The sequence below is a fragment of the Myodes glareolus genome, chromosome 7 (assembly GCF_982192425.1).
Source record: "Myodes glareolus chromosome 7, mMyoGla1.1, whole genome shotgun sequence".
Taxonomy (NCBI): Eukaryota; Metazoa; Chordata; class Mammalia; order Rodentia; family Cricetidae; genus Myodes; species Myodes glareolus.
In genome coordinates, this window is record NC_142032.1 from 85,682,645 (window position 1) to 85,706,461 (window position 23,817).

Genomic DNA, 23,817 nt, shown 5'->3' on the forward strand with positions numbered 1-23,817 from the left:
TCCAGGGCAACCGATGCCCTCTTCTGCCCTCTGCAGGCAATGCACACACATGATGCATAGACATACATGCAGGAAAAACACCCGCACGCATAAAATAAAATATATTTGTGATTGTATTACTCATTTGGAATACTATGGCAAACACCCTTAGCTGGTTAACTTTAGAACAACATAGGTTTGTTGCTCACAATTTGAGAGGCCAAAAGTCGGAGACTGAATGGCTGGAAGATTCGGTGGTGCCTGGTGAAGTTCACTGCCTGATTCACAGATGAACCTTCTCACTATCTTTACATGGTCGAAGGGTTCAGAAGCCTCTCGTGGCCCTATTAATGGTGGTTCCACTTTAAGACCAAATCTTTTCCTAATACTATCACATTGGTGATTTTGTTTCAATGTATAAACTGCACAGAGCTGGGGGGGGGGGAGGAGTCACAGTTTAATTGGTAAAGTGTCTGTCTTGTAAGTATGAAGATCTGTGTTCAACTACTAGAACCTACATTTAAAAAGCCAAGCATGGTGGCACGCGCTATAATGCTAGACCTGGTAGGCAGAATCAAGGGCTCCCAGGGGTTCCCTGAATTGCTTAGCCTACTAGGTGAGTTCCAGTGACAGATCCTGCATGGGAAGAGAGAGAAAGAGAGAAGAGAGAGAAGACAGAGAGAGAGAGAGAGAGAGAGAGAGAGAGAGAGAGAGAGAGAGAGAGGAAGAAGGAGGAGGAGGAGGAGGGAGGGAGGGAAGGAGAGAGAGAGGAAAAGAAAAGAGAAGAAAAGAGAATTTTTTTAAAAAAGAATTAATAGTTCCTGAGACACAACAAGATTGTTCTCTGGCTCCACATGCATGCACACACACATGCATCTACACATACATCAACCTCTCATACATGTGTGTGCAGACACATACAGAGAAAGCATTTTAGGCAGAGTAAAAATTCAAAACTGTAGGGGGCAATCTAAAGTTTTAGAGAAAGTTCTGTGGCAGGGGAAGAAGCAGAAGGGGTGTAATGGGGCTGGTAAATAAGGTCTGTGACCGCCTATGGTCGGTGGGTCTCCAGGTTGCTGCCCTGCCTTAAACTGACTCTCATTGGGCAGGTGGTGGCACATTCCTTTAATCCCAGCACTCAGGAGGCAGAGGCAGGCAGATCTCTGTGGGCTTGAGGTCAGCCTGGTCACTACCATGCCCAGTCACCCACTCAGATTTTAAACAACAGACCAGCCCTTACAACCAAAACTCCCAAGTTCACCCCCAGGTGGGAACAGACGGGGCGCTCCACTGCACTGTAAAAACTTACCAGGCCAGAGTTTGTGCGTAGATCAGTTCTAGAACATTCCTGGCAATGTCAAACTCCTGTAAGCTGAGACTTGTGATGAATTTCGTCCCAATGAGCCTGTGAAAACGTCCTACATTTAGTACTTCAACGACAACTCAGAGCACCCCACCGACCAGGACAAACAGCAGCAGACACCCTCAATAGCCAGGGATGAAGCTGCAAGGAAGAGCTGAGGAAGCCCCGAGTACGGTGCCAGGTCTTCAGGAGTGGAGGGAGCTGGGGAGATGTGGGATTAGGGCAATGTAGTCAAGTAGGGAGCTACAATAATGGTTGTAAACAGCTGAAAGTGTTGGCTGCCCCCATTGTTTAAAATAGCCAACCTGCTTTCTGGTTCCTCCCATTCTTTGTTACATTTTCTTTCTCTTGAAACAAAAAAGCTGAGGACCTCCCAAGTCAAATGCAGTTTTAGAAACTGCTCTTTGGTGCTGAGGTTGGAACTCCAGGCCTTGAATACGCTAACTCTCCACTTTACCACTGAGTCAACCAAGCCACATGTATGGTTGGTTACTGCTCTAGAGCCAGAGATGGTCAGTGTTCCCTAAATAAGAAAACAAACTCTCTATAGACTCTGGGGAAACTTTATTTCTTATTTTTCTTGTTTTCTTAAATATTACTTTTGCTAATTCTTTGAGATTATCACATAATGCATTTTGATCATACTGACCCTCCCTCCTCCCATAGCCACCCTCTCCACCATCACCTCCCTACCCACCCAATTTTGAATTCTTCTTTCTTGCTGTCCAGTCTAGTCTGTGTTGCCCAACTGCTCTTGGGAGTAGAACCTGCCCTGGTGTGTGGTTTACCCACCAGGGCTTACATCATTCTTTGATGACACTTTCTTTTTTCTTCTTTTACTATTATTGTTTTGACTCTTTGTTGATGTGTCTGATATGTGTATGTGTGTATCTGTACATTCATGTGCGCGTACATGACATACTGTGCATATGGAAACCACAGGACCATCTTGGTATTAGCTCTGCTTTGTTTGAGACAGGATCTTTTGGTGAGCTAGTTTTGAAGGCTTCTTCTGTCTCCCATTAGGAGCATTGGGATTATAAATGCATTACACACTGTCTTTGCGTGGGTTCTGGGTATTCAAACTCAGAACCTCATGCTTGTATGATTAAACACTTCACTCACTCAGCCATCTCCTCACCCACATTTCTTTATACAGAAAAGTTTCCATCTCCCCCAAAATTTCTGTTAACAAAACTATTTCTCCCCTTTGCATTCAGGCTCTGGACAGAGGCTGGAATAAAGCAAATTTGGACAGAACTGATGGAATCTGGCATTTAGCCTTCCCATGAAGAAAACCTGGCACAGCACCATGGCATCTCATTCTAGAGAAGCTGGAGTGCCCAGGGCTGGGGTGTGGCTCAGTGGAAGAGAATTTAGGCCCTGGGTTACAACCTCTGCAAAAGCAGTGCCTAGAAATAAGAGGCTCGCATCAAATCATTACAAAGTGAAGGACTAAAAACAGAGCAGAGCCCCTGCAGGACTAGGGTGTGGCTCAGCAGCGGAATGTTTCCTTAGCACCACAAGGTCTTTGTGTCTCTCCCCATCTCAGCACTGCAAAAAAAATAATATAAAAATAAATCACATCTGGCTAGTACTCACAGTCAAAAAAGAATGAGAAAAAGGGAGAGACAGATTCCAAGTGGCTCAATTTCTATTTTATTTCTGGATTTTTTTTTCCAAATAGAAGGTTGGGTAGGGTCAACTTAAACCCAGTGAGCTGTCAGGTTAAGGTAGAACGTGGTTATGATAGCAGAGAACAATACCCCGAAGGACAATGGGCAGATTAGACACACACAGCAGACATGGCGGGAGCCCACACTTTCTGTTCAGCCAGGCATCAGTCTCTGGCTACAGAGCCACCCACAGCTGACTAATGGTTACCTCCTCAGAAACTCCCCCAGTAAGGAATCGGCCAATGAGAACACGAAGTCCATGAGAAGGAGCCGGTAGATATCCTGGCCAATGAAGGTCTCCCAGCACTGGAAGGCAGACAGAGTCAAGGTCAGGATGGTGGCTCATGTGGGTGCAATTTGACCATACCTTGTGTACACAGGAAAGTAGACTTCCTCTGTAAAAAACAGCCAATGTGTGTGTATGTGTGTGCGTGTGTGCACACATGCGTGCATATTCTCTTTTTGAACTTCCCTCTACCCTATAAGGCTTACTGCTCACATGTACAGTCTTCCCATCTCATCACCTCTGCTCTAAGATATCCCATCTCTGCCCTGTCCCCTCTAGACCCCATCTCCCCACCAGGGCTAATCACTTTCCTCAGAAGAATAAGAAGCATGGAGGGCTAGCGATGTTCCTCCTCTTTCTATTTACTGACGCCTACATTGTCTAGATGGGTGGAACTTGCAACTAATAAAAGTATCGTTTTAAGAAGTGACTAGAGGTTCTCACAAGTTGGGGTGAACTGCTGGACAGCAACCTCTGCAAGAAGTCAGAGCTAGAAGCAGACATTCTGGCAGCTTTCAGGTCTGGCTGAAGGGGAAGGAAGGTTTTCCGTACTAGCCCAAGGATTCAAGGATGGACGAATGAGTGGATAAATAAGTGTAAGAATGGATAGATGGTAGATGAAGTGGGAAATATGGAGAGATGGATGGGCGAATTGGAAGATGGGTGGATAAGCAGATGGATGGGGATATGCCTGGGTAAATGGATGCATGGAAAGGAACATGGCTAGGTGGATAAGTGGATAGATGATAGCTGAATAAGTGGATAGCTGTCTTAAAGAATGGATGGATGGGTCCATAAGTAAACAAATAGCTGCATGGAAGAATAAATGGGTAGCTACAACATGGTATGTTCTCTAACATCCTAGTTTAGAAAGCTGGTTCTGAACATCTTTGATGACTGGAGTTTGGTGAAGATACTGTGTTATGACAGATCATTTGAATCCAGACATAGCTACGTTATTTTGGTCAGTATGGTCCCTTGGGGACCCAGCATGCCCTAACCCTGGAAGTGGGCCAAAGAAATAGGGAACCTCTTATTCTGCCACTGGACTTCAAGGAAAGGGCCCGGGAACCAACGAGGTTATCTTTCTTTTGAGGCCTTATGGGGCACCACTGTCAGAGTGCAAGGACCAGAAACCCACGGTCTGAGGCAAAATAAGTTGAAAAGTCCTGACGAGTGTGGGAGAGACAGGGACAGCCAGGGTTAGGGTATGAATGTGCAGATGAGCTTCATGTCTGCGTATCTGCAGAGTCCATGGTGCCTGGGGCAGGACAAAATGAAACATCAAAGCTCAAGAAGGATCTTATGCTCACCCTCAGGCTATTTGGACAGATTGGCCTCAGAACTGCTGTCTATGGTACGCCCATCAAAGGTTGGTCACAGCTAATATCGCATAGTGCCCATCTTAGGGATACAAAGACTGAAACTAAAGAGATCAAGTGTATTTGATTGGCATCTCAGCTTTTCCACGAAGCCCTCCTGCTTTAAGTGGCTTCCCAGACCAGCTTCTTTGCTCCACTCTCCCCAAAAGGAAGTGTGATGGCTGTCAGGAACATGAAACAAACTCAAGGCAGAACAGCACATAACTCTCACCTCTTCGCCAGACAGGGCCACGATGTTGAGCCAATAGTAACAAAGAATTCCAATGATGGAGATCTTCAGAAGGATGTTTCTAAATAACAGAAGAGGAAACGGCTCTGGTCATCCTCAATGACAATCTCCTGTGCTGTTGGTCAGTGTGCCCTGAGGGCCTGCAGCAGGACAGACATCTCTGCCTGCCCTCTAGGGCCGGACAGTAGGATGAGTTCTAGCAGGTGAGCTATGAGCAGATGTGCCGTGTGTCAGTTCTAGCCTTGGGCACGGCATGCCACTCCAAGAACCTCCAGAACCCACTGCCCTTCTTTGCAAGGGCAGTCAGAACTATCTCAGATGTGTGTTGATGCCTCAGCCTGGGTCCTTTGGTGACGAACATGCCCACAAACCTTCTCTCCAGTCTACAATGTACGTGTAACACTGGCAAGAAATAAACCTTTGTGTCTCATGCCGCTGAGACTTGGGGAGGATTGTTACTGCAGCAGAAACTTAATTCTGATGAATACACTCTATTCTGTTGACTCTGCAAATGAACCAGTTTCTCTTCCATTCACACCCATTACAATAATGTATAATAATTATAATAGTAATTATAATAGTAATGAGAAATGTGTGTAATATTTATTTATTGAATGCCCATCCAAGATGTTCTCCTGAGTCCCTCACTAAATCTTCTCTCTTAACCTTTATAACTCTATCACTGGTGGTAAGTTACACTATTTTACCCAAACTTCAAGTGTGACAGCAATCCCTAATATTTTCCTCTCTATACATACCTAATGCATTAGTTAATTTCCTCATTGTGTTAAAGCGATTTCTGTTTTGTTTTGTTGGCTCGCAGTTTGAGGGTAAAAGCCCATCATGTGAGGGCAGACATGGCGGTGGGAGCGGGAGCAGCGGTCACATTGCATACACAGTTAGGCAGCAAGGTAAGATGGATCCGGTGCTCAGCCTGCTTCCTGCTTTTCATTCAGCCTGGGATCCCGGCCCACAGGACTGGCGCTGCCCACAGCTAGAGTGGGTCTTTCCGCTTCAACTAACCCGATCTAGAAACTCCACAGTCGTGCCTGGAGATCTGTCTGCTAAGTGCTTAGAGAGCCTAGCAAGTTGACAGTCGATATGAGCCATCACACCTAAGAAAGCAGCAAAGTGGAACCCCGGCCTGGTGGGTTGGACCTGGGAGAATTGGAGGGTTGGGAGGAATAATGATAGCACAATAATTATCTATGATTAGAATTTTTCATAATATAAATTGAAAATAATTGACTCGCTGATTTATTGATTCTTTCATTTACTAATTATCTTTGAGCATCTGGAATGCCTCAGGTACTGTGAGCAAGAAAACAATTTCTCCTTATATACATGTGTGTGTATGTGTGTGTGTGTGTGTGTGTGTGTGTGTGTGTGTGTGTGTACACGTGCACTGCTGGGGGAGATCATAAATAAAATGCTAAGAAGTGCAAGGAAGCTATAATGTAGGGAATAAAAGTGGTTGGGAAGACACCATGAAAGGACAACCCTTGAGCGGAAAGTCTAAACGAAGTCGGGAAGCAGGCCCCAGGGTCATATGTAGGAAGAGACTTTCAGGCAAAGAGAACAGCCAGAGCAGAGGCAGGTATGGAGTTAGACATGGCTGAGAACACCATGAGGCCAGTAAGGAGCAAGATGAGGAGAAAGCCAGAAAATGAGGCTGGCACATAGGCCTAGGGTCAGATCTCCAAGGTCACAGAGAGGAAGGATACTGGAGGTGATCCGTGAGGACAGTTTATGCACCATGCAGACCCACGGTCAGAGCCAGGAGTTAGTGAGAGAATCGCAGGGAAAGGCTGCAAGGACAGAAACTGGGTGGCTTCAGTTGTTTTTTTTTTTTTATCACACTTTGGCTGCATCTCTTGTACATAGGAAGGGGCATCACCAAGGAGTAACGCTTTTGAGCCAAGGGGTCTCCAAGAACATCCTTCCTTCTGTTTGGGTGGATGAATTACAGAAATATGCCTTCTCCTCCTGTGTGAGGCAGTGGGTACCAGAGCTCTGAGGTCAGGAACCCTTGCACAGTGCTTGTCCATCTATGCAGTGTCACTGGAGAGCTGGGTTAATTCCCAAGCCAGCAGCCATTGAGAAAGGTAAGCCACCATCTAGTAAAAAAGTGTGTATACTCAATAATCACATTTTCTCAGGGTTCTTTGAAGGCTGTTGTGCTGGGTAGTTTTATGTCAATGTTACATAAGATGAAATCCTCTGAGTTAGGGAACCTCCATTAAGAAAATGCCTTCATAAGACCAGGCTGTAGGCAAGCTGATGTAGGGCATTTTCTTAATTAGTGATTGAATGTCTGGCCCATTGTGGGTGGAGCCATCCCTGGGCTGGTGGTCTATAAGAAAGCAGGCTGAGGAAGACATGGGAGCAAGTCAGTAAGTAGCACCCCTCTGTGGCTTCTGTTTCAGCTCCTGCCTCCAGGTCCTTGCCTCATTCGAACTCCTGTCCTGACTTCCTTCAGTGATGAACAGCGATGTAGACATGTACGTCCTCCCCTGCTTGTTTTCGACCATGGTGTTTCATCACAGCAGTAGAAACCCTAACTGAGACAACTCTCAACCCATCATATGACCGGAATAGAACTTTGACATTGGAATGGAGCTCCTTCTAGCTCCTGGAAATGATCTAAAATCAGGTGTGACACACCTACCGGATCAGGAGGACGTAGACTTCCTGCCTTGGTACCTCGTACCTCTCCACTAGGCGGAACATGGAGTAGAAGCGAGGCACGGCCAGGTTGATGCAGGATACAACAAATGGCAGTAACAGCACCGCCCCAGGGTTCCTGTGCGTCTTCAAGAACTGCAGAGTAGAAGGATCAGCCTTAGAGTCCATGGAGCTGTGAACCCTTTCCACACACACAGAGCGTCTGAAGTAGAGACCCTCTGCCCCACGCAGCCGCTGAGGATACTGACTCTCAGAGCGGTAAGTATGGTAAGTATGCTTTCCCAGGGTCACCAGCAAGGAAGCATTCAATCAGAACAGTGCGTGTTAGGGTTTTTTTTTTTTTTTTATCATCTTGATATAACCTAGAGTCAAGTGCCAAGGGGCAGCCTCAACTGAGGAACTGTCTGGATCGGATTGGTCTGTGGGTATATGTGTGTGGGTTGTCTTGGCTGTTAACTAATGCAGGAAGGCCAAGCTCATGGTAGGGTAGGCAGCACCAGCCTAGACCGGTGATCGTGGGCTGTATAAGAAAGCTAGATGAATGTGAGCCTGTGTGGGAGCCAGCAAACAGTGTTTACTCACGTCCTGCCTCCAGCTTCCTGCTTGAGTTCTTGTCCTGGCTGCCCCAGTGATGGACAGTGACCATGTGAGTCAAGTTTACCCTTTCCTCTCCAGGTCAGTCTTGCTCAGAGTGTTTTAGCACACCAACAGTTACACTAGGGCAGTGACCCAAACTCAACAGCTCTGCTGGGACTTGGCTCTCCTTACCAAGATGCTTTGGGCTAGGCTTCGAGTTCTCTTGCTATGGAAACAAAGTCTACTTTAGCTATGGCATAAGGGAACTAAACACCCCGGGATTTCTCCTGCTACTCTGTTGTTATCATTGTCATCATCAACATTATCATCATCATTGGCAGGGTGAGACAAGGTTTTTTTTTTAAAATATTTTTATGATTTATTTAACTTGATTTTATGTGCATTGGTGTGAAGGTGTCAGATCCCCTGCAACTGGATCTTTAGACAGTTGTGAGCTGCCATGTGGGTGCTGGTAACTGAACCCGGGTCCTCTAGAAGAGCAGTCAGTGCTCTTAACCACTGAGCCATCTCTCCAGCCCTGAGACAAGGTCTTATTATGTAGCCTTGGCTATCCTTGGAATTCAGTATGTAGATCAGGCTGGCTTCAAACTCACAGAGTTCTGCCCACCTCTGCCTCCCAAGTGTTGGGATTAAAGGACATGTGCTACCATGCATAGTCCCCATTTTAAATTTATTTTTTAAACTAAAATATAACTACATCATTTTCTCCCTTCCCTTTCCTCTTTCTCACCCCTCTCCCATGTATACCCTACCCAGCTCTCTTTCAAATCCTTGACTTTTAAAAAATTGTTGTTATACATATGTATTATATGCATATATACTCATAAATATATCAGTTCAACCTGCTCAGGCTGTATAATGTTACTTGTATGTATATGATTTCAGAGCTGACTGTTCCTGCTACCCTTGCACAGCCTGGAGCAGGTTTGCCAGACTTCCCTTGTGCTAAGAACTGAACTGGGGAGCAGGCTAGCCCATGCAACGCCTTTACAGGATGCAGCCCCCTGGTGGTTGCCTCATAGCAGGTAGAAGGCCCTCTGCCAGGCATTTTTCTTGGCTCTATTCCTGTGGTTGGATTTGGGGGACCCATGTTCCATTCTCCTTCTCCTGAGGTCTCACCCCACCTGCATGCACTTCTAGAGGCCTTGAGAGCACCTCTCACCCCTTGGTATGGCTTTGGAACACCCACATCATGGGTAGGATGCAAAGTTATGGACCAGTGTGTTTAAATACTTGGTCCCCAGCTAGTAGCACCGTTTTAGAAGGCTGTAGGATCTTAGAGCATGAAGCATGGCTAGAGAAAATACATCACAGGAGGCCAGCTTTTGAAGATCAAAGCCAGCCTCTAGTGCCCCCCACATTCTCTGCTTCTTGACCTATGGAGATGGTTGCCCACTCCCACCTATGCTAACCATACCCAGCCATCACGTCGTCCCCTAAAACTGTGAGCCAAGGTAACTCCTTCCTCCCTGGCACTGCTTCTGTCAGAACATTGAGAAAATTAGGAGACATGTCCGGATCCTAATGCTACCTCTGTCCTATACTGAACAGCTGAGGGGGAACCTGGGTGACTGGCACCTCTGAGTCAGGGGAGCATCCCTCAAGCCACAGAGACTCAATAGAATCCAGAAAGATGAGATAAGGCCAAGTCTACCCATGGAGGCTGTGGTTACCAGTGATTGACAGCAATCGGGCTTATGCCAGCAGTTGGTCCTGCTCAGTCCAGAGCGGGTGCCTGGACCAGGGAATGATCCTAGGATTTGTCTCTTACTAGTCACCCTGCACTTCGGGGTAAATGCAGGAAGCGAAGGCTTTCCACTTGCAGATGCCCAGCCACAGCTTTCACCCCATGTGGTCAATGGCAGACTCCTAAAGACTGTGACTCAGTTTCCCCTGTTAAAATCATACTCTAATATGGCCATTGGCAGCCCTTCAAGTTTGTGTGATTCCATACCCATTGTTTTTAGACCAGAGGTGGAACATGGTGGCCAAGAAAGATTACGCCACACAGGGGAGTTCACCTGACAAACTACTCTGTTAGATGTCAAAGGGGCCTGGGGACAAAATAGTAAAGAATGCTGAGTGTCTATAATCTCAGCACTTGCTGAGATGGAAGCAGGAACATCAGGAGTTCAAGGCTACCCTCCATTGTATAACAAGACTTTATAAAAAAAAAAAAGCAGAAATGAGAATCTGATCTCAGGATCTGATCTCAGGTCTCTGCCAAAGTCCCATCTCCACAGGAGCCTAGTGCACCTTGCCCTGTGATGACACTCCCGGGGACTCATAAGCACCCATCTGAGTCTGTGGTCATGTGAAGAGGGCCAGTTCTGTAGTTTGAAGCAAGCCTCTATGGGTGTGACTGCTGCTGACCACGGGGCCCAGCTAGAGGCCTCAGTTCTGCATCCGCCCCAGCGGCCTCCCACTCCTCCCCAGCTCTCCCTCTGCTCCAGCCCTCGCGGTTACCTCAGAGTTATACTCAGCCAAGTAGTACACAGCTACACAGCAGGCTGCGGCCACTCCGGTAGAGACGAGCCAGGCGGCTACATGAGTGGAAAAGCGGGTCAGCTGCTGGTTGAACGTGAGCCTGTCATTCTCCTGGCGGATCTCAGACAGGTTCTCCTGCAAGTGTCAGACAGTCAAATGGACTCGCTGGCCCCTCGCCGCTAACAGCAGAGATCCCCAGGATCGTGGGTCCAGTTCAGACCACGCAGGAGTGGGAGGGGAAGTCTGTGGTCAAGGTGAATTATGGGAGCCCAAGGGAGAATCTCAGGATGGCAGAGAAGTCCAAGACCTTCAAACTCCTTTTCCATCTTAGGGGACCGGAGAGACGCCACAGGCCTGCAGCCATAGCGCTCACAGTAGTGCATTTCTGCTTTGCTACCCACCCCCTGCTTCTTCTTTCTCTATTTGCCTTTCCTTCCCCTCCCTTCCTCCCTCCCTCCTTTCCTCCCTCACCCAGCCATCCCCTTCCTGTCTGCCTTCTCTTTTATCTTTGCATATGGAGAAAACAAAGCTTACCATGTAGCCTAGCCTACCCTTAAACATACAGCCCTCCATCCTCTGCTGCCTCAGGATAGCGGGTGTACAACTGTAAACCACAACAGAACACTCAACAGTAGCTTTTTCTTGATGAAGAAGGACAAGTACCATTACCACATGGAGGAAGAAGTCAAAGCTGGCCTCAAAGCCCTTTTATTGATCATTTATAATTACTAATCACTCTTTTTGTGTGTGTTATTGTTGTTTGATTTTGTTTTATTTTGCTTGTTTTTGAGGACAGGGTCTCACTTTGTAGTTCTGGCTGACCTGGAACTCACTATGTAGATCAGGTTGGCCTTGAATTTCAGCATCTGTTTCTCGAGTGCTGGATGAAAGGCCTGGGCCACCACACCTGGCTGCTTCTGGCAATTCCCCTTCTCTGATTAGAAGCAGCTTGTCCCTGTAGACCAGGGCAGCTCGGCCTTGCATCTGGAGTCAAGGCTGTCCCTTCCTTGGATGTGAGCTACTTCCCGGCATATCAGACCTCCACCCACGAGACACGGCTGCTCCCTTTCCTAACCATCGCGACAAAAATCTCTGCTCTCTTCAGAGATATCCCAGCGTCCCTCAGAGGAACACAGTTGCTCCAGATGGAAAACCACTGCTCGAGGGCAGAATTTTCAGTGTCGAGGTGTGAGTTCAAGAAGTGAAAGCTGTTCTCAGCGAAGGTGGAGCCAATCATAAAAGCCTGGCGTGGTGTGGAGAGTCCACAGTTGGCACTAGGTGTGACTCATAATTTAGTATTTTACAGACAAGGCCAAGAGTGAAGGCAAAGGTCCATAACCTCGGCATCCAGGAGTCGAGGCAGGAAGATCTCAAATTCCAGGTCAGCTTGTGATACACATGAAACCCTTCTCTCTCTCTCTCTCTCTCTCTCTCTCTCTCTCTCTCTCTCTCTCTCTCCCTGTCTCTCTCTCTCTTTCTGTCTCTCTCTATCTTCTTCCCCCACCCCCCTTTTGGTGTTTTTGAAGCCGGCTTTCTCTGTATAGCCCTGGCTGTCCTTGAACTCACTACGCACACTAAACTGGCTTCAAACTCACAGAGATCCACCTGCCTTCGCCTCTTGAGTGCTGGGATGAAAGGCGTGCGCCACCATTACCCACCTGAAATCTGATCTCAAAGGGAAAGAGAAAGGGAAATGGGAAAGAGAAGGAAAAGGGGGTGGGAAGGAAGCGGTAAACGCTGTGGCTCCACAGACGTGGGGGAAGGCTGGTGGGGGAGGCCCCTGGGGTCTGGGCCTTACCCTGATCTCTGTGCTCAGGTTCTTCTGCTTTAGCCTCACAGCTTTTTCATGGGTGACAGTGAAGTCCCAGCAAAAGACAAGCTTAGTGATCCCTCGGGAGTATATATGGGGGCTGATGAAGTTGTTCCGGAAGTACTTGGCTATGCTGGGGAGGAAGAAACCAAAACGTCCAAGCATTATCATGAAGGCATTGAAGCATACATGAACCACGTATGTTTCTCACTGATAATAAAAAGCAGCATGGGTCATCCAAATTTTCCCCTCAGAGAAGGGGAATTACCAGCACAATGGGATGGGAAAAGACAGGTGTAGCTTGGAAGCCTACATTCTGCTAATCTTTGCCCCACTAAGTATTCTGAGCCTCAGTTTCCACATCTGTATACTGGGGATAACAATAGTACCCACCTCACAGAGATATGAATGGACCATTCATGTTGCTACAACAAAAGATCACCAAGCTATTGCTTAACAAGCCACAGGGTTATCATTTCATATTCCTGGGGTCAGAAGTTAAGAAGGGGTTGGAGTCATGGCTCAGTAGGTAAAACGCTTGCCGTGCAAACATGAGGACCTAAGTTTGGATCCCCGGAGACAATGTAAAAATGCCAAGAGTGTTAGCATGTGTTGCAATCCCAGCTCTGAGGAGCCAGAGACAGGGCCATCCCTAAACCTCACTGGCCAATCAGTCTAGATAGTCTGATAGACAGGGTAGTGGGAAACCCTGTCTCTAAGACAAGAACCAAGGTGCCTCTGGTTTCGACACATACAGACAGAGTCAGGAAATGGATGCTGCAGGACTGATGGCAAGATGTCACAGGCTGGCCTCCTTCTAAAGGGTCTAGAGCTGACCCCAGTTTCTTGCCTTTTCCAGCTTCCAGAGGCTTCTCTCCGTCCTTGGCTTATAGCCTCTCCTCCATGTTCAAGACCAGAAAATAACATGTTCCTTCCCTTCCTCTGACTTTTCCCTTCCCTCCTCCCTCTCACCTCCCTCCTCAGAGGGAGAAGATTCTTTCAGGGTCCCTATGATTTTATTGGATACACCTGATAATCCAAGACACCCCTCTTCACTTTTTTTTCTTTTTTCTTTTTCTTCTTTTTTTGGTTTTTTGAGACAGGGTTTCTCTGTAGCTTTGTAGCCTGTCCTGGAACTAGCTCTTGTAGACCAGGTTGGCCTCGAATTCACAGAGATCCACCTGCCTCTGCCTCCCAAGTGCTGGGATTAAAGGCGTGCACCACCACCACCTGGCACCCCTCTTCACTTTTAAGATCCTTCATCACATTCGTAGGGCCCATGTGTTGTTTTGTTTTTGAGACAGGGTATCCCTATGTAGCCCAAGCTAGGGAACTCACTATGTAGATCAGGCTGTCCTCAAACTTTTAAAGGTTTTCTTGTAGAATTACGGGTGTCCACCACCCTCTCCAGAGTTCCTTTTTCATTGTGTGATGGTTAATCTTTGCCAACTTCATTAGACTTAGAGACACCCATATTACTAAGTCATACTTGGGGTGTCTGTGAGGCTGCTTCCAGAGATGGCCAATTAAAGGGGAAAGGGCCACCATGAAAGTGGGAACACAGCAGGGGCCCAGATGAGACTGGCCAGTGCAGAGATACTCTCTGCTAGGTCACCAGGAAGGCTACCGAGAGGTAGGCAGTTTTGTTCCTCTGACAACTGACAACTGTTCTGCCACACGATGGCCCAGGGACCAGGGATCCAAGAGACCACAGACTGAGTTGTATATGACAACAGTTTTGTCACAGTGATGAAGGTGAACACACCACACAAAACGGGATGGGCATGGGTTCTAGGAGTCAGGAAATGGGAATCCTGTGGAGACACTACTCAGGAAGCCACAAAAGTCATGGCAGGAGGCATTCATTAGCCTCTGTTGGGAGACAGTGGGGTGTCTCAGATCAGGAATCCCTTGGCACCTAGCTGAGCATGTTGTCAATGCAGAGTGAAACCAGTACTTCCCTCCCACCATGCATCACCACTGAGTGACAGCTGAAAGATCGTGTTCTAGTTAGATAAGTTTCAATGACGTCCCATTTTTCTTTGAACAGCGATGCTGGTGGGGAGGTCAGAGGAGCTGAATTATGAGTTCCCCAAATTCAGATGTGAAAGTTGTGAGCCCCGGTCTTACAGTCTCAGACTGTATTTGGAGATAAGGGCTTTAAAAAAGTGACAATTAAAATAAAGTGAAGACTGGGCTGGAGAGATGGCTCAGAGGTTAAGAGCACTGGCTGCTCTTCCAGAGGTCCTGAGTTCAATTCCCAGCAACCACATGGTGGCTCACAGCCATCTGTAATGAGGTCTAGTGCCCTCTTCTGGCCTGCAGGCATACATGGAGGCAGAATGTTGTATACATAATAAATAAATCTTTAAAAAAAATAAAGTGAAGACTTCAGGGTGGGGCCTCAGCAAAGTTGTTGCCATTCTTATTAGAAGAAGTTAGACCTGGGATGCAGCTCCTCTTCAGAATTCCAAAGAAAATGAGAGGACGAGGAGGAATAAGAGGAAGAGGAGGAAGAGGAGGACAGGAGGAAGATGGAGGATGGAGGGCAAAGGTGAGTAGAGCCAGCCAGACAATAGAAGACAATGTGAAGACCTAGGGAGAGGGTGGTTGCCCTAATCAGCTTCCCACCGCAGAAATACACCTAAGACTATCAGTTTGTAAAGAGAGAAGGCCATGGATTTAAAGGCTTCTGTCAAAGTCCACTTGGCCTTGGTGATCTAGACCCATAACAATGCATCATGAAGGGCAGAAGGGCACTGAGCAAATCTGATCAGCTTGTGACCAGGAAGTAGAAAAGCAAGAGCAGAAGGGGTCAGGGCCCCACAATGTCCTTTGAGGACAGGCCCTCAATGACCTGAGATCTCCCACCTCTCATGTCCTAGATCCAAGCTACAGCAATGGCTTTCTATAATTATGCCAAAGAGAGGCTGCCTCAGAAGAAATCAGCCTTGCTATCTCCTTCTGTAGATGGAGACTACTTTCTCACTTCCCAGCTGCTCAGACCCGAATAATCACACAGAAATTACATTAATTACAACACTGTTTGGCCAGTGACTCAGGCATATTCCTAGCTAGCTCTTACATCTTGAATTAACCCATTTTTATTCATCTGTGTATTGTCACGAGGCTGTGGCTTACCGGGTAAGGTTCTGGCTGGCGCCTTTCTCCTTTGGCAGCTACACGGCATCTCCTTGAGTCTGCCTACTTTTTATCTATATCTCTGTTCGGATTTCCTGCCTGGCTTTAGTCTACTAAGTCAGTTGCCAAAACAGCTTCTTTAATAACCAGTGGTAATAAAACATATTCATAGCATAGAGAGGGGAATCCCACATCAACCTTCCTCTAGGACTCCTGACCTCCAGACCTGTGAGAGGACAGATTTCTGTTGCCTCGGTCATCCATGTTAGGGTCCTCTTCAGATGAACACAGAGGCTGACACAGCCCTACTCACTTCCCATCTGGACCTTCTCTCCAATCATCCCTTCGCCTCATCTAAGCCTGTAGAATTTCTCAGCTATCACGTCTGTTTTTTTTTTGACTGGCCCCTCAATTTCTCTAAAACCACTTAAACACTTATCTTCTTCCATCTGTCCACATTCTATACTGCAAGACAAGTGCTGTAGAATAGTAGTTTCTAAGATGACATTTGTTTATGCTATAGAACATTTATTTAATGATGCAAAGATGTGTTGCATTCTTTTATGTTGCATTTGTTTAACTCTGTGAAGCTGTGTAACTTTGCCTGTCTAAAACACTTGATTGGTCTAATAAAGAGATGAACGGCCAATAGCTAGGCAGAAGGAAGAATAGGTGGGGCTGGCAGGAAAGAGAACAAACACGAGAAATCTGGGAAGAGGACGACATCAGGGGTCAGCCACCCAGCCCAGAGGCAAAAAAATAGACGGGATAATTTAAGTTAAGAAAAACTGGCAAGAAATAAGCCAAGCTAAGGCTGGGCATTCATAAGAAAGAATGACTCTCTGTGTGATTATTTGGGAGCGGTGTGGTGGCCCTCAAAGAACTAACAGTAAAATAAAACAACAAACAAGGAGCACACAAACAGCATGGCAGAGAAGCTGTCTGCTGGGTTAATGTGTTTTTAGAGACAAGGTCTTACTATGTAGCCCAGGCTGGCCTTGAACTCAAAATCCTCCTTCCCCACCATCTCAAGTGCTAGGGTGACAAGTGGGCACCAGCATACCCAGCTTCTTGGGTTACAGCTTGAGTTTCTTGGAGTTTGTCTAAGATGAGCCTTAGGGGCTAGGGAGATAGTTCAGCTGGTAAAGCATCTGCCATCCAAGGACAAGAACAAGTTCAATTCCTAGAACCCATGTAAAAAGCAACCTGGGTATGGTGCTGTACACTTCCAATCCCAGAACTGGGGAAACAGGGACAGATGGCTCCCTGGAACTCATTAGCCAGTCAGGCAAGCCTACTTGGAATGTTCCAAGCTGTATAAATAGAACTTACTTAAATAAGAACAAATAAATAAATAATAAAAAAAACCAAGGTAGACACTGCTCAAGGAAGGACATCCAAAGTTTTCTGCTGACCCCACAAATGTGTACACATGTACACATACAACTGCACACATGTGCACACACACAAATAAGCCTCAGAATCAGGTCAGAATCTGTACCTGAAGAGCAGACTGAAGAAGCAGATGACCAGGCAGGCTCCGATAGTGAAGATGTAGGCCAACTGCATGTTGTAAGATGCTCCACCCGTCTCATGCCCGATTGTGGAGTTGGTGTAAAAGCCATAGTACATCACCGTGTCCCTAAAATAGCCCTGTCAGGGACAGTAAAGAGATCCAAGTTAAATGGTTCACTTGAAAAAGGTGAATGACTATGTATTTCAAGTCCCTGTCTGTAGTTATTCAGACATTCATGGTCACTTCTTGGTATCCAAGGAGATCAGCTCTCAGGTTGCTGAAGATACTGGCAACAGAGGATGGATGCTCAAGTCCCTCACATGCACTGGCCTAGTGTTCACACAGGCCCTGTGCCCACCCTCCTGTGTCCTAAATCATCTTGAGATGACATGCCTAGTACAACATGAATGTTCTGTAGATAGAAGTTACAATATGTAGATTAGGGATTAGCCCAGGATTACTGACATGATTCTTAATGTGTTTGTAAATGTGTGTATACATGCACATGCATGTGTGCATGTGTGTATGTGCATGTGTGTGTATGTATGTGGTGTAAGTGCATGAGTGTGCTAGTGAGAAACAAGTGTTCTGATCCATGACTCTCACCTTATTCCCTTAAAACAGGGTCTCCTACTGAAGCTAGAGCTTGCTGTTTGGAGGCCATGCTGGCTGACAGCAACCCTCCCATCTCTGTGCTCACACCTCAGGTGCACACAGCCGTGTCTGGCTTTGTAGGTGGGAGCTGGGGATCCTAACTCAGATCTTCATGTTCGTGTAGCAAGGGTTCTCATCTCGAGTCCCCTCTCCAGTCCCAAACACAAAACGTAAAACCGTATTTTACACCTGGAGCCGATTGAATCACTGAGTTTAGACTGTGTGGGTGTGGAAGGTGAGGTGTAGTTTGCTGGGAAGGAGACCGAGGGACTTTTAAAAGCAAGCTCCTAGAGCTGGAGAGAATTTCCAATCAACCTGATTTCGCAGTCGAGGAACCCACTGAGAGCGTCTGGACTGGGGATCAAACCAAGCATCCTGAAAGCCAGAGTCAGACATGTTCAACCTCTCCTAACCACTCAGTATGTTGGCTACACAAAGCGGTCACAAGGAAGTGGTCAGACGCTTCCAGAAGGCAGGACATGAGTGTCCGCAGAACAGCTGGCGCCGCTCTTTGTCGTCAGGGGAAATGATGTCTCTTTGTAGACTATTTTTTCTTCCCATATAAACACTGACCCAGGAATTGATCAATAGGTAAACAACAGATACTAGGTAAGTTAACAAGCCATAAATACAGGGAAAATGACTCTGTAAAAATACAGGAGAGGGCTGGGGGTGCCGCTCATCTACACACAATGCACAAAGTCTGAGCTCTGGTTTCCCTGCATGAGAAAAAGTAAAACACAAAAAGGTGTAGAAATAAACGGGGTTAGGGTTGCATTATAAGACTTCTTTCACAACTTTTGTTGTGTTTTGTTTTTCCAGACAGCGTTTCTCTGTGTAGTTTTGGAGCCTGTCCTGGAACTCACTCTGTAGACCAGACTGGTTTCAAACTCACAGAGATCCGCCTGCCTCTGCCTCCCAAGTGCTGGGATGACAGGCACGTGCCACCACCGCCTGACTGTTTTTTAACATGCATGTCGAACAGTTTTATAAATCCATGTTCTTCTTAGCATTACGCAGAGTGTACCCACCCTGCTGCCTGTTGAAGCATTCAAGCTCTACCCTGTGAGAGGGCATGGAAAAGGTTTCTGCCCTTAGGGCAGGGCTGCTAAAATTAAACTCCAAGGAACCAGGTTTTGCACCTCTGTGAACTAACACTGTCTTTTATGTGTGTGTATGTATGTATGTGTGTGTGAGAGAGAGAGAAAGACAGAGAGAGAGAGAGAGAGACTGAAAAAATAAAAGAGGAAACATTTCCAGACATCAGATCATTTTACTTTCAAATTCTCCAACATGCAACTCTGAAAACAAAGAATCTATTTCTATGTTGGTGCCACCATTATCATATTTACCAACTTCCAGAATATTTAGGGATAGAGAGATGGCTCAGCAGTTAAGAGCATTTGCTATTTTTACAGAGAACCTGAGTTCAGTTCTCAGAACCCACGTTGAACAGCTCATGAACACTTGGAACTCAAGCTTCAGAGGACCTGATGCTCTTTTCTGGCCTCTGCAGGTACCCACACACATGTGAACACAGATTCACATAGACAAACACACATGTAGACACAATAAAAACATTAAAACTTTTAAAGGATACACCCCAGCTTGGAGAATTAGACAAAAGAAGAAAGGGAAAATGGACTTTTTTTTTTCCTTTTCTGCTATAGTAGAGTTTTCCATAATAGGACTGACTATATTGTGTAGGAATAATTTAAAAAAAGAGAGAGAGAGAGAGATTTCTAACATGAGGTGCCCACCAAGTAATGCTAAGGGAAAGAAGACAAGCAGTAGGCAGCCCGCCCGTGAGGAATGCTTATCTCTCATGAGAGACAGGAGAACAGAGTGCCTGATTTGTGCACAGATGGCTCAAGGAGGCAAAGCAGTGGGGTCCGGGTGAAAGGACCAGCAACACTGGTTCCTAACCTCTGGAAGCTTCAGCGGCTTGCCTCACAAGGTCACGCACTCAGTACTTGAGGAAGAACCAGCCTTTCTCCATCAGGCAGAATGGGAGGTCTGAGGAAGCCCGTGGCATTCCCCAGGATTCCGTGAACTTCCACAGAAGACAGAGCACTTACCGCCCCCGTGAAGAACTCCAACCCAGTGAAGTGCAGGGTGTTCCTCTCGGCCACGGTGAACTGCGGGATGATGAGGAAGCTGAAGTTCATGACAAATGAGAAGATGTTGAACTTCAAAAGCCACCTCAGGAAGCTGAAGTAGGACAGGACGCTGGTTCCAAACTTGCCTCCGATGACCTTGAATGTCTTCTGCCACAAGCTGAGGTAATCCAGGAGCTCTGAAAGGTTGCTCCTGGTTCTGCGGTAAGCCTGGACGGGGAGACAAAGAGGAGCCTTGATTCCCAACAAGTGGCTCCTGAGTGAGCGTCGTCGTAATAGCCAAACAGCCCGCTTCAAAATCCCTCTTCCCAGCCAGGCGGCTCTGAGGTGCACTTACAGGTGACTTCCCAGGTTGTGCTACCAATGGCCCAACTGGCCACTAACATCCCACCTTCCCCATGCCCACCTTTTCACCCCCACACCTATGCTGGCCTGTTCAGTCTGAAGGTTCGCTCTTTCCCCCATTCCCTTGACCTCACTGTTGTCCCTCTCCTGTTGCCATCCCCTTCCACCTCTGACCCTTGACCTTGCTGCTGTCCCTGCCTTGCTGAGCTCATCCCATTCACAATGAGATGCAAATCAGTTTACCCATATGGATGAGCCCCAGAACAGAATACATTAGAAACTACCAAATGATACAGCTGTCCCCTTCCAGGTATGTGTGCCGGTCTTTGTCAAATTGACACAAATCTAGATGTATCCAGGAAGTGGGGGCTTCAGCTGGGGAACTGCCTCCCTCAGACTGCCTGTAGCCAAATATGTGAGGGCATTTTCCTGGAAGTGGAAAGGGCTGTGTCTCTCCTGAGCAGGCCAACCTGAGCTGTGTAAGAAAGCAGGCTGAGGATGCCATGAGGGATAAACTAGTAAGCAACAGTCCTCCGTGACTTCTGCTTCAGTTCCTGCCTTGACTTCCAACCCGAAGTCTCTTCACCAGGGACTGGGATCTCAGAAATATAAACCAAATAAACTCTTCCTTCCGGGTTGCTTTTGGTTATGGTGCTTTATCATAACAATAACAATAGAAAGTAAACCAGCTCAGTAAATAAAGAAAGGAAATAAAATTGGCATTAATCCAGGATTAATCTGATAGTCCTCAATGCACAGATGGGTAAAGACAATTATATACATATATATATGATACATATATAATTTATATATATATATATTACAATTATATATCTGTTGGACTATTATCAGCTCCAAAGAATGAAAGCTTATCATTCGCTGAGACGTGGACAGAACTAGAGGACACTATGAAAATGAGATAATCCAGACACAGAAAGACAAATCCTGCATGCTCCTTCTCATATGGGGAAGAATGTGGAATAGTACTTATTAAAGCCTTGGAAGAATTGAGGAAGGAAGGATAGAGAAGGCTGGGGTAAAGAAGGAATGAGTGCTGGTGTTTCTCTGTGCGATGACTGCAGCCCACAAAAGCCAGGACAAGGGCCGTAGGAGTGGAGTGCATGCTTAGCACGTGTGTGCCCTTGGGGACAATCCCTCCCCAGCACTGAGAAGAAAAGAAAGGGGGCGGAATGAGGGAAGAAAGGGGAGGTGGAAGGACGGCAAGAAAGGAGCAATGAGGAAGGAAGAGAAGTGCGGGATGCTGTTCTCTGAGTGTGACATGGCCGTTGTACTTTTAAACTTTTTTAGCAGCTGTGAGTACTCAGAGGAGATCTGTGTAAGATTGGACCCATTTTTTCTCCATGGTAGACCGGAGCAAGGACTCGGGAAGCCTGGTTCCTGCCATACAATATGCAGGCAGTTAACAGCTGCCGGGGTAGAGACTCACACACAAGGCAGTTAAGGGTTCCCGAGGAGAGAGACCGCAATGGTGTAGTCTGCAAGTTGCCCATGCCCTGTAGGTAATTCTATGAACGGCCTTGTCTACCCAGCTGGTTTGTTTCTTGTCTGCAGTGAACAGAAGTTTGCTGTCTCCCCAGAAAAAGTTCATGTAACAGAAGATCAGGAGAGGAAAATGCTAAATAATCAGACTTAAGCCAGGCAGGCTGTGTGGCGGTTTGAATGAAAACGGCTCCCCTAGAGCCTGCACGGGACTGACCTGAACCTGGGCCCTCTGCATATGTGACAATGGTGTAGCTTGTTTTTTGTTGTTGTTGTTGTTTTGTTTTTGCTTGTTTTTTCGAAACAGGGTTTCTCTACGTAACCTGTCCTGGAACTTACTCTGTAGACCAGGCTGGCCTTGAACTCACAGAGATCCACTTGCTTCTGAGTACTAAGATTAAAGGCCTGTGCAGCTACCACCTGGCTATAACTTGGTCTTTTTGTGGGACTCCTAACACTGGGAGCAGGGGCGGTCTCTAAGTCTTTTGCTGACATTTGGGACCTTGTTCCTCATACCGGGTTGTCTTGCCCAGCCTTAATGCAAGGGGGTGTACTTAGTCTAACTGCAACTCGATATGCCATGTTTTACTGATATCCATGGGAGGCCTGCCCTTTTCTGAGTTAGAAACAGAGGAGGAGTGGATTGGGGGTAGGGAGTATAAAGGTGAGGGGAGCAGGCATTGGGAGAAGAGGAGGGAGGGGACTCTGTGGGATGCAAAATAAATAAATAAATTTAAAATAATAAAAAATAGAAATAGGCAAAAAATTAATTAAAAAGAAAGAGAGAAAATGGCTCCCTGAGGCTCGTATGGAGCGGCACTATTAGGTGTGGTCTTGCTGGAGTAGGTACAGCTTTGTTGGAGGAAGTGGGTCACTAGAGGGTGGACTTTGAGGTTTCAGATGCTCAAGCCAGGAGAACCAGATGTGGAACTCTCAGCTCCTCCCAACACCATGTCTGCCTATATGTGGTCATGCTTCCCACCATGATGACAATAGACTCAACCTCTGAACTTTAAGCCAGCCCCAACTCAATGCTTTCCTTATGAGTTTGCCGTGGCATGGTGTGATGTCTCTTCACAGCAACAGAAACCCTAACACAAGTTGTATGTATGTGTGAAAATAACACGCTTTACAACAGTAACATGTAAACTGTATGTTAATTTATGTGAAAAACCAAACTCATTTGTCTAAGATCAGGTCTGACCAGGTCTGACTATGTAGCCCTGGATGACCTGGAGCTCACTGTGAAGACCAGGCTGACCTCAAACTCACAGAGACCTATCTGCCTCTGCCTCCCAAGCGCTGGGACTAAAGGCTTGGAAAAAAAATGTTTTTCGAAGTTACCTTACCAGGGATAGGGAGCTCAGACACTGAGCACAGCAGTTGATCTCCAGGACACCATGGCGCTGTTTACTCTTCTCTTTGTCAACTATTTTCCTGTGGAAAGTAAAGGATGGCAATCTTGTCATTCATTTCTGCAAAAACCTGGCCGCTGCTGGGCATGGAGGCCCCTGCTTGTAGTCCCAGACTCTCAGCGGCCAGAGCAGCATCACTTAATCCTAGACCAGAAGGGCTATAGTGCTGGAGCTACACGGTGGTCCCTGGGTCAGGTTTTATACGGGTTCTGGTGATGTAAATTTGGTCCTTGTGTTTGTGTGGTAATTAGTTTCCAACCGAGCTTTCTCCCCAGCCGTTTGTTTGTTTGTTTGTTTGTTTTGTTTGTCTAGCAGTTTTTAAACTTAGAGTGGTTTGAAGCTTACAGTAAGCTTTTAGGCTACGTAGAGCCTTCCCACATTCCTCTTGAAGGTTCCCCTGTCAACTCCTAACTTGCCATGGTAGATGCCATGGTAGGCGTGGTAGTTTAAATGAGATGTTTCCCAGAGTCTGCGGGGCGGGGGAGGTGGGCATTTGAACATTTGGATACTCTTTGGAAACAAAATACATCACCATGGTGGGCATTTGAACATTTGGATACTCTTTGGAAACAAAATACATCACCATGGTGGGCATTTGAACATTTGGATACTCTTTGGAAACAAAATACATCACC

At 46.7% G+C, this 23,817-nt stretch overlaps 1 protein-coding gene across 3 annotated transcripts in view; it reads right to left on the reverse strand.

Annotated features, from left to right (window-relative positions):
- The window catches only part of Tmc5 (transmembrane channel like 5), an 87,876-nt gene that overhangs the window by 15,191 nt on the left and 48,868 nt on the right, over window positions 1-23,817 (reverse strand). For all 3 annotated transcript variants that reach the window (XM_087908533.1, XM_087908532.1, XM_087908534.1), the window contains 9 exons: window positions 23,117-23,204; window positions 19,884-20,132; window positions 17,137-17,288; window positions 12,483-12,627; window positions 10,664-10,819; window positions 7,584-7,735; window positions 4,898-4,976; window positions 3,227-3,324; window positions 1,289-1,384 (listed from right to left, as the gene is read on the reverse strand). In XM_087908533.1, the coding sequence (XP_087764659.1) occupies window positions 1,289-1,384; window positions 3,227-3,324; window positions 4,898-4,976; window positions 7,584-7,735; window positions 10,664-10,819; window positions 12,483-12,627; window positions 17,137-17,288; window positions 19,884-20,132; window positions 23,117-23,204 (1,215 nt within the window). The remainder of the gene's footprint in view (window positions 1-1,288; window positions 1,385-3,226; window positions 3,325-4,897; window positions 4,977-7,583; window positions 7,736-10,663; window positions 10,820-12,482; window positions 12,628-17,136; window positions 17,289-19,883; window positions 20,133-23,116; window positions 23,205-23,817) is intronic.